The 11,582-nt window shown below is 36.6% G+C and overlaps 1 protein-coding gene across 2 annotated transcripts; it reads right to left on the reverse strand.

Annotated features, from left to right (window-relative positions):
- Positions 1–5,758: 5,758 nt before the first annotated feature.
- LOC147866479 (Sec14p-like phosphatidylinositol transfer family protein) lies at positions 5,759–9,025 on the reverse strand. Of its 2 annotated transcripts, XM_087316930.1 has the most exons (5): positions 8,705–9,025; positions 7,775–8,656; positions 6,851–6,975; positions 6,360–6,504; positions 5,759–6,160 (listed from the first exon to the last, which is right to left on the reverse strand). In XM_087316930.1, exons 1-5 carry the CDS (start codon positions 8,996–8,998, stop codon positions 5,903–5,905), a joined length of 1,704 nt encoding a protein of 567 aa, XP_087173056.1. In that variant the 5' UTR covers positions 8,999–9,025; the 3' UTR covers positions 5,759–5,902. The 2 variants fall into 2 exon arrangements, with proteins under 2 accessions (XP_087173056.1, XP_087173055.1); XM_087316929.1 differs by having other exon boundaries at positions 7,775–9,025.
- Positions 9,026–11,582: the final 2,557 nt, after the last annotated feature.

The following is an 11,582-nucleotide window of genomic DNA, read 5'->3' on the forward strand; positions in this document are numbered from 1 at the left end:
AAATGGGTATTAATACTAAATCAATGTTGAGATATTTTTATGTGTTTTATGATCGTGTCATTATTTTGTTCTTTATCAAAAAATGTTGCAAATAATAGTCAGCAACAGTTTAGTTTGAACCGAACCGAACCGTGAAACTGTGGCTTAATGGTTTAAATGGTTCAGTTCAAGTTCAAGTTTATTTAATGGTTCGGTTTCAATAGTTAGAAACCGTGGTTTAAACAGTTTAACGGGGTTTTTTTACAACAATCTTTTCATTTTTAAGCCTTATTCTCACATTTTAGGAAAATCTTTAAAATTTTGAAAAATTAAAAATTAAAATAATGAAATATTTTAAATTTTTAAAATTTAAAATTTGAATTTTGACCAAAACCGAAATCAAACCACGGTTTTAACGGTTTGGATTTTTTAAACGGTTTCATGGTTCGGTTCAACTTTCAAAAAATTTAAACGGTTCGGTTTTGACACTCTCGAACCAAACCAAACCGTTGCCGATTGTTAGTTGCAAACGTAAATTGGGGGATAGGTTCATGTATCATGGCCATTTCTTGTGAGACTTAAGAAAACCATGATATTATAGCACTTACCATAACTCCCTTGGACCAAGAAAACATTGCAATCAATTATACAACCTCTTCGATTTATGTTGCGATAGAAAGATAAGATGAGAATTATGTTGATTTCTTGGACCATTTGGCAACTCCCAACAATTAGTTGGTATTGTGGTATTGTATTTGGATGTGCCTTTGATTGCTTGTCGATTCTCTTTATTCAGAGACATCAGTTTCTAAAATCATCTATGGGCGTGTATGTTTCAATGTTACATTAAGACAAAATTATCAATGTATGTGAGAACTAAGAATAAGACATGATTGTGGCTATTGCTCTTTATGCGCACAACAATTGGGTCACATCATATTTTGAGTAGGCGACACTACTAGTCAAGATCTTTATTATGTATTCTGTCAAATTATAGATTTTATTTGGCAAAAGTTGTGAAGCATATTATTATTTCAAGGATCTTTTACCTATTTGACATATTCACAACTTTGGTTGAACTCACGCTTGAATATCATTCACTAGTTGGCTTTCATGTAAATCAGAAAAGCACCGGAATATATGCAAGTTTGATGTAGGTTTAGAGTTGGCATTCACAATTGTAATTGGAATCAAAGGTTTTTATTTAGAGGGTGATAGTCAGGGGTCTACCTTTAGGTTCAACTCCAAGAGTCGAAGCTTGGGAACAATTACATGCTTCATTTATACTAATACAACTTAGTTGGATGATAGTTTTGAAATTTCAATGTGGGAATCCTATTGTTCATAAATTTGAAAATACACAAATTACATTTGAAAACTTTTATATTGATGTAACTTAATGCTTATATAGTGGGTCTTTGCACAACATATGCAAATTTTTTACCCAAATGATGAGATGAAGATCATTGGGATTGCGGCATAACCTTGCCAAATAAGTTGTTCTTTGGCGGAAAAGTTGTTTCTAAAGCATTAAATGCCTCTTAAGTAGCATACATATCTATGGTGTGTGGAAACATGATCTTGACTCTTGCATATTAGTGTGTAATTACAATGAACACAAATTAATAGATACATACTTGTTTTTTACTTGTTATAATATGACTAGGTTGCATACTAATGAATAGATACATACTTGTTTTTTACTGAGCAATTATTTATTAAATTTAGACATATCAAATGTTTATCATGTAATTTAATTAATGTAGAGACCAAGTGTGTAATAATTTTAATTTAACTTAAGATGTCTTCGAGGCGTCCTCGATTGTATGGCGTGGATACATGTCTTTATGTGTTGATATATGACATGTTCTTCGCGATTGGAGAGTGATGTCCCTCCAGTCCCTCTATTAAGTTCATCATAACGAGGCAACCCCTTGGTATTCAGTAGTGACCCTTGGAAGGGCAACACTCTAAGGTATGAATTGTGTTGGCCCTTATGAGGAAACGTAATTCAATCCATGCTTAGTGTTCATCCACGTGAGATCAAACAAAGGGAAACCACCCTTTTATATACATTGTTGAGTACATGTAAGCAAGTGTGAGCATGATATATAGTTTGCTGTCTCAAAATAAAGATATGATATTTTCCCCTAAAATGGCTGTCCAACTAAAATTAGAGGATCTCAAATAGACTATGTAATCCAAGTACACGTTCTACATATTCTTACAACCAAACAATTTGCAAGTTGTTCCTGACAACATTATAATGCATTAGCTTTATCCTAATTAGGTTCCTAAAAGTAAGTAGCATAGTAATTAGATTAGGTTGTCATAGTTACTTTTGTTAAACAAGCTTTAATAGCTTTCACCCTTATATTATTATGTTGATCTTAACCTTAACAAAGGAGATATGGTGTACAAATATGTGTAGTTCTTTTATATACACATCAAATTGCCTATGATGTGAGTACAATGGAGTCAGTTGGTATACTCGTTTATCCAACACAACTTTTGTATTTCTTATGATTTTATAATACCAAGGCGTATCTCTTTAGGGAGGGGCGGGAGGGAATGACGATATGCAAATAAATCACAACTCCAGTTCAAATGGATGAGATTAGATAATCACATCCCATTAAGTACATATGTGATGCAAGTGATCACATATTCCACTTAAAGAGTTAATTTTAATGGATTTCTATTCAAAATATGTATATGCTCTTTTGCACTTGTGCTATATTTCAAAATGTTTGTGTTAGATGTTATTTGATCACAAACACACCATGGGTTAGAAGAAAGTGATTCTTTAAGTAGTCAATTCAAAATTCAGCCACAAAACTCTAGTTGAATCCCTTCTAATTGTGGGTAGCTCGAGGCAAAATCAAGCCATCATGTATGTAGTATGTACATCTTCACATTTATAAACCGGAAGGTCAATTACATGAAGCGATTTATAGCTTTACATCCTAAAAGTACTCTTTCATCCATCGCCTATGAAATATATAAGCACTCTTGTGACTTATCACATCAACCGCAATCCATTTCAAATTTGATGTTATGAGAAATTGTTTGATGTTGAGATTTTCCGGTTAGTGATCATGTTGGATCTTGAGCCTCTTCACTTAGGGGTCTCATATGTTCTTCATGATATTGTATTTATTAATTGGGTACCCATATTACAACAATCAAAAGGGAGAGAGATGCACAGGAGTCTAGAAGTTAAAGTCAATAAGAATTACATTCTCTTTTCTCTGACAATGCTTAAGAGATTATAAGTCAATCCCCTTGTCAAATTTACCCCTAGGAATGAATCATTGAATCATGCCTTGTGGGGACACATTGGCTAAAGGGAAATTAAATGCTAAGGAAGCAAAATTGTAGTGCTACCTCACTTGCATCAATGCAATGTGTTGGAGACAAGCCAAGGATTTCTCAAAATTAGATGTGGAATTGTTGTCCTCTACACTCCAATAATCATACTAGTGGTATCGCAATTGGAGCATGGAATGGTCAACACATCACCTTCTACACACTCCACTCCATCTAGTAGCATAATGACAATATGAAGCATAAGCTACAATGGCATGAAAGTTATCTTATGCAAGTTGCATGAATCAAATGGGTACTACCATTAGCATTAGCATTGCACACATTTTTTTTAATGCTTTGTTTATTGTCCCATTACATATTGCATCACCAAATCCCTTTCTTCCTTGACAAACGGTCAAGAGTGTAGGTTTTGTTTTTTAATGAGAAAAAAATAAGCACAAATAAAAGTGTCTCATTCTCATTACCTATTTTTTGTGTGGGATGACCGTTGAAAAAACTTTCAAAAACACTAGTCAAATTTTAAAAAACCAAGATATCACTAAATGATGGAAATTTAGATCCACCAATGTTATTACATTACTTTTAGAAAGCAATTTTATCTACAGGAAGAAGACAAAACAAGACAGAAAGTTTGAAGGGGTTGATGTATTACATTTCTCTTTACTTTCATCCTTTCATCATGTCAAGAAGAATATGATGTAAAGCAACTTTGGAGACTCAATCATGAACACACTTGGAACAACCTCTCTCTATCTAGAGACAATCAATCTTCTCTCTCAATTGTTCTTCTAGAACAATCTTTACTCTCTCTTGAGCACAAATGTTCCTAGAACAATGTCCTACCTCACACATGTGCTTTCATTCTCCCCCTCTTATCTCTATCCCTCTTTTGAAGAACTAACTCTAGCATAATGTCATGTGTGCATGAACGATTTCTTCTTCTTGAACATGATTGTTTTGACGAATATGACGCCATCGATTAGCGCAAGTACTAGTTCAAGTGAGAGTTCTCATATTGCGTAATGCAACTCCCTTGCATGATTCATTTCATTCAATGGCTCTATGGGGGACATGCCAAAAGATTGAGAAGAGTTGGAAAAGGACCTCCAAGGAGATTCGAGAAATATAACAGAAATTTGTTCTAGACGTGGAAATATGGAAAAAAACTCCTCCCCAAACCATTATTTCCATGCCTATCTCTATCCCGCTACACTATTAATAGCAAACCATCCATTAAATGTGGCATTTCGTTTCTTATTGACAAACCAAAGATATCTCTATCTCATTACTCTACTTGTAGCAAACCATTCATTAAATGTGGCATTTCCTTTATTACTATTTATAGATCAAAGTTATCTCTTCCCGGAGAGAAACAAACCTTCTATCACCCGCCAATTCTCTACAACAAACTTCACTCACTTTCTTATTCAATTGCAACATTCAGTAGTACAAAAAAACAAAAAACAAAATACTCCACACAAAACCTTGCATGTGAAACTCATTCACTTTTGAACCAACTCTCTCAATTGCGACGTTTAGCCAAGTAAAAAAATAAAAATAGCCCACTACTCAACCCCACATTATCATGAAAAGAGGTTATCACTTTCGGCCCCATATATATATTATCATTCATGACAGACCCCGAATGATGAAAAGGAAACTCTCTCCATGTATATATGTCAATAGTGCAAACAATTGATTTCTTCACATAAGCCCAAAATAATATCTCCAAGGAAGCTGTCACCTAGCATGCGGGTGCGCCCACACACACCATAGCTGTCACTCACTGGCACCACCTCACAAATTTCCCCGTTCCATAATCACAAAAGAATCCCCCTACCAAAGTTCCTCCAAACATGTTCTTTCAAACAATACAAAAAAAAGTGTGTACATCATTCATTGTAGGACAGCCCCAAAAAAGGTGAAAAGGAGCTTTTTGAGAAACCCAAACTGTAAAAACAATAAATAATCAATTTCAAAAACTAAGACCAACCAGCACAAGCAAGCTTGAGAACAAGAAACCCAATCACACCCAATCATAATAAATCAATTGCACAAGCAATAATGAAGAAAAATACATAATAATAATAATAATAATAATAATAATAATCAAATTGCATAAGCAAGAGCAAAAAGAAAAAATTACATTGGATGACAATCCATGGTAGAGTTTCTCTCTCCACTAACCTACATATGCCTATTACTACATGTATATATACTTTCTCGAATAGGCAGAACAGTAATGGATCTGAAAGTATACACGCTTTCCACACGGGCAAAGGGCAAGGCAAAGCAATGGTGGATTCTTTCAACCCCAAACAAAATATGACAATATGCATCATGTGAAAGATGAAAAATGGGCTCATGATCATGAATATGACTGTTTTTTTTACATACAATGCTGCTGCTGATGGTGGTGGTGGTGGTGGTGGTGGTGGTGTGGTGATGATACATTGAAAAGTTATTTACTGCATTGGGTGAAGATTTTCAAGCAAACAAATGTTATAGGTAAAAATTAGACGACAATAAATAATCAAATCAAATCAATCAATGGACCCAAAAAATCAATCCCTAACTTCTTTCTTCAACACTCTCAGAAGGCTTCATCTTTCTTGACAATAATGTGCCTATACACCGCGAGCTTCTTTCTTCGGCTGTTGTTATCAATGGTGAGGACGACTTTGCCAGGTTCGGTTGCTTTGAAGGAATTCCTTATCGGTTCTTCAGAAGACAACACTTTCTTCGTCTTTTGGATTATAACAGTGTAGCCGTCTTCCTGGCTCGGGACGAATTCCTCGCCATAGACCACCTCCCATCCCACAACCGATACATCCCACACTACTGTGCCATACTGTATTCAAGAAAGGTAAGAAGAAAAAAGAAAGACAAATCTCGTTATTATCGATCCTTCATGATGCAAATGAATATACATAATGCAAAGTAAACCCAACCTAAACCCTAATAAGCTTGGATAGCATAACATTCACAGCAAGTGAAAGACTTAGTTTAGTTACTTGAATAAGAATCATGAGGATTATACTACATCTTACCTCTTCCACAGGGAACTCTATTGTTTGCTTCTCGCCCACTTTCACCGTGATTTCCTTCACTGGAGCATCCGCACCAGCGAATTCAGTGTCGTTTGGGCGGCTCAAGCCACCATACTTAATGGGCACATTCTCTGGGGAGATATACCTACAATTCATCACACAAGAGAAAAAAAAAATTGTTTTCTTTACCTATAATATGTACTCTTCTCAAACCAATATTAAAAATGTCCTTTTTTCCATTGTTCTAACAGTCTGCATTTATGCTTTGCTTCTTTTCCATTGATCTAAATTGGATAATCGACTCAATATCAACTTTGAGAAAGAGATCTAAAGTGCATTACAGCTATAAACAGGGCTTTTTTGTTCTATTTCAGAACTAACACATCGATATTTTGAATTGTATCTTCTGCTATGATTTACAAAGAGAAATAAATCTTAGAAAGCCATAGCTCAAAAAAAGTGATGAAGATTTAAGGTGACAAGAGCTTTACTTGAACAAGGTTTCAGTCGCTTTATCTGGTCTGGCAACAACGTATTTGCTCTTAGTCCTTGAGGTTATAAACTTGCCATGAAGGGAGATCAGAGCTCCAAAATACCAAGGCACATTAATGAAAATCTGAATCCAGAAAAAGAAAAGAAACAGAACTAAATCAGATCAGCTGAAAAAAAAAATACGAAGAGATAACTGAAATGTGTCACAATTAGTTTCAAACTTGTGGAAGAAAGTTTCTAAACGTGATAAGAAGTTGTGAATCATATAGAAACAGTGTGCTAATCTTATGCCAATTAGATGCTAAACCACACGGTAATGACATGCCGAATTGGATGTGAATTGTGTACTCTTCCCACATCTAAAGAAAACAGTGTGCTAATCTTATACGAATTAGATGCTAAACCACACGCTAATGACATGCCAAACTGGATATGAACTGTGTGTTTCCCACATCTAAGGAAAACAGTGTGTGCTAATTCTATGCCAATTAGATGCTAAACCACACACTAATGACATGCCGAATTGGACGTGAATTGTGTGCTGCCCACATCTAAAGAAAACAGTGTGTGCTAATCTTATGCCAAGTAGATGCTAAACCACACGCTAATGACATGCCAAATTGGATGTGAATCGTGTGCTTCCCACATCTAAAGAAAAAGGAATGGATCATCCTCGTCAATCGGTCAATTAATTCTCGATTGCATGTCAGTAACATACCAAGTAAATGCTAACAAAAAAATGGTTCTACACATCATAAGGAACCTGGGCTGGATTATCATCATCATCATCAATTCTCAATTTTTCAACCAACCAAATTAATCTAGAAGCTTCAGATTAAATCAAAATTTCCAATTTTCCATCAAAGAACATAAGCGCCCCAAAAACAAACAAAAACAACGGCTAGAATCGAATCTGGACTGACCTGTTTAGCAACCAGTTCAGGGTAGTTGTCCTGGAGGATGGCAAAGGCGCGCTTGGTGATATGGCGGCGCTTGACAAAGCCGGGAGAGCCATGGAGGTCGAGAACCTGCAGGATGGAATGGGCACCGCCCGGGCGGAAATCGAGCGAGCCAATGCCCTCTTCCACAACCCCAATTCTCCACCTCAAGAATCGCCTGAACCGAGCCTCATCCCCAAACGTCTTCTGATACAGCTCCTTATCTTGGAACACGCCATAGCTGTTGTAGCACACAGGGTGCCCCTCCCTGTCGAATCCATGCATATATGCCACTGAATCAAAGATCGCGTCTTCTTCCTCTTCTTTCTCCGCTTCTTCTCCTCCTTTCTCCGCTTCTTCTCCTTTCTTCTTCTTCTTCTCTTCTTCTTCTTCGTCTCCTTCTCCTCCTTCCTTGAAGAACTCCCTTCTCCATGCTAAGGTACCTTTTAGCATCTCCATAGCTTCGCTCACCTTGAAATCCCTTGCCCTCAGGAACTTGAGCAAAACCACATCTGTCCTCTCGTCCCCTTTGGTGTGTAGTAAAGGTACTCCCCATAGATCTAGATCTTCCAGAGACGGTGAACCATCGTCGATATCTTCTTCTCCATCCCCAACTCCTCCTTCTTTCTCTGTCGCAATCGATATGTCTTCCTCCGGTTTTAAACTGGTTTCTTCTTTTAAATCTTTGTCTGTGTTTTCTTCTGTGTTCAATGCTTCTGTTGGTGCGGCTTCTTCGTTTTCTTTCACGTCTTCTTTGGTTATGTCTAAGGTTTCTTCTTTGTCAGGAGAAACAATTTCTTTTTTCTCTACTTCTTCCTCTTTCTTCTCTTCCTCTTTCTTCTCTTCCTCTTTCTTCTCTTCTTCTTTCTTCTCTTCCTCTTTCTTCTCTTCCTCCTCTTTCTTCTCTTCCTCTACTACTTTCACAGGTGCCTTAGGAGGAACAAGGAAGGAATTTGAGGCTATGGCTTCTTGTATCTTAGCCTTCAATTCAATCAGAGCTTTCTTCTCCGAGTCTTTCAGATCTCTCACATAGTAGCTCTCTTCGACAAAAGAAGGAGAAGCATCGATCTTCTTCTCTTCAATTGCGACGGTATCAATCTTCTTCTCTTCTTCACCTCCTTCGCTTCCCGGATGGGAATCCTTCTCAACAAGAGGCTCTGCAGGCACAGAAGCTATGTCAGCGCTCGTGTTCTCTGTTTCTTCGCCCATAGTTAGGGATAAGGTAAGGGTGTTCTGGAGAATACGGAGAGATGAAAGAGTGAGAGAGTGAGTGAGAGAGAGAGAGAGAGAGAGAGAGAGAGAAGGGATTGCTAAGAGGTGAACGAAATGAGAGAAATCGATTTAGGGTTGGTGTCAGGATGATGGATGGTTAGATTTAGTTTTAGTTTTAGAATTAGGGTTAGGGTTAGGGTTAGGGTTAGGGTTTGGTGTCAGGAACAGAGAGGGAGAGTGAGAGTGAAGAAGGTTTGTTATAAAGTGAGTGAGAAGAGACGTATTTATTTTTTGTTTATTTATTCATTTATCTATTTATTTATTTATTTACTTTGTGTTTTTTCCAACGGTGTATTCAGTAATATAATATGAAAGAAAATCCACTCCCCCTAAAATTAGGGAAGGAGATAATTAATTAATGAAATAAATAAATATGTAGATATAGATATTTACCATCATAGAGAGAGGGAAATAAGCGTTGCCTATAATTAGAGAGAGATGGCCTTAATTAAGAGAGAGAGAGAGAGAGAGAGAGAGAGAGAGAGAAATGTGCCATCGCTCTAATTAGCGTTGCATACTTCTCTATATCTATCTACCTATCTCTATAATTAGTGAGGGAATGGCATTCTAAGAGAGAGAGGGTTGGTAAGGTTGCCCAATGGAAATCAAGAGGTCATGGGTTCAACTCCTACGATCCACAATAGCATCTAGTGAATTAAGAAATATGTATGGAGTAATAGAGAGGTGAGGAATTTGGGTTTTGAACCCAAGATGTAGTGCTATTAGTGTAACGACTTACTACTAGGGTAAGCTAATTACAAGAGAGAGAGGCCCTTCACAAGGAAACATGAAGATTTATATGGGAACATCTCACCTAGTGGAACCAATCCAATCCACGAATAGAGTATGAGAGAGAAACGTGATTGTTCCTTTGCATCACGATGACATCTAGTAAAGCACATATTGAGATACGATTCAAGAGAGAGAGAAGAAGAGAGAATTGCACGAATCAAGCTTAATGTGCTTCTAGATTTGATCTTGTTTTGCCAATCCTTATTTGTTGTTTGCCTATCCATCCATATTGGACTTTTGCTTCAAATTTGGTAGCAGAGGAACAACGGAAAGGTTGGTCATTAGATATCAATAAGTTTATACAATTGATTGAAGGTAGAGCTTGCCTAGTGGTTAAGGTGTCATTTACATGGTAAATTACCCAATGTGCACAATTATGGCATAGAGTATTGGATCTCTGACTCACACCAAAAGGCTAGTATAATTGGAGTATGAGAAATTGTTTCTTGATCAAAGGTTTACATGGTGCACAACAGGTTCATATAGATTGAAAAGGGATTTATTTTTGCCATTCGCCAACAAAGATCTATGGGCACCTTTCTTTACGCCGAAAGAGTTGCCTTTTCTCAGTTAAGAGTGTGTACTTCTTCACCATTATTTTCAAACTGTATTAGTATTGCAGCCATAGCATTAAGGACTGATGTTAAAAGCCAAATTTAGTGTATTTAAGGGTATGATAAATGGGAAATTGGTCGTTCTAGGACTTGGGACACATGGAAATGTGTGGCAATCTCAGAGTCTAAACAATTCCACTACGTAAAGGGTAATACCAACCCACTTCTACACAACATCTTAGAAACACTATTAGAACTTTGTTTAAGAGGCAATACTCTCATATATCTGGATATGTTGAATGTTTGACTTCCAAGGAATAATAGGTCATATTCAATCTTGTGGGATGTTCATGGGGTTTGGTTTTCTTCTTTAGTCATTTGCTCATTCATGAGTGGTTGGTGTGTTCATGCAATCTTTGTCCATTTTTTCTCTAATCTCTCAATTGATTGCTTAACATTGGCATTGAACATATTAGGAAGGAGCAAGTGTAGTTCATATTCAATCTTGTGGGATGTTCATGGGGTTTGGTTTTCTTCTTTTTTGTCATTTGCTCCTTCATGAGTGGTTGGTGTGTTCATGCAATCTTTGTCCATTTTTTCTCTAATCTCTCAATTGATTGCTTAACATTGGTATTGAACATATTAGTAAGGAGTAAGTGCAGTTCATATTTGTTTTGTTTTAGTATCCAAATTTTTGAGATAGAGAGTGTGTGTATTAATTTTAGATTCTGAGTTTTTGAGGTTCAACACTTGTAATTGAGGGGTTTCAAGGTCATGAATGTATCATTTGTTGGTTTTAGTTTAGGGTCCATAATCCCTATAACTCAAATTTTCACAATGTGTAAACTCTATTGTATGTTTTACATAGGAGCTATGTGTCACTAAGAATCCACATCCAATAAATAGACATCACTAGTGCATGTGGCACTTTCTCCCTTGCCCAACAAAGCATGCCTACACTAAACTTTGGCCACTCATTAGCTGGCCATAATTTACAATAACCCAGAAACTTTGTTAATATCAAAGTGTATTATAAGTTTATTGTCATACACCATGTGTTCATGCAAGACTTTAGGACCGTTTTCCTTAAACATTAACAATATTTGTGTTTTCGATGTCTTATTTTCAATAAGTTCCTTGAACGTTGGCTCATATCAAATGACCGATTCCTTGAT

This window comes from Azolla caroliniana, unplaced genomic scaffold, assembly GCF_043228905.1.
Source record: "Azolla caroliniana isolate FFs.n. ecotype wild unplaced genomic scaffold, voAzoCaro1.0.p SCAF_3, whole genome shotgun sequence".
Classification (NCBI taxonomy): Eukaryota; Viridiplantae; Streptophyta; class Polypodiopsida; order Salviniales; family Salviniaceae; genus Azolla; species Azolla caroliniana.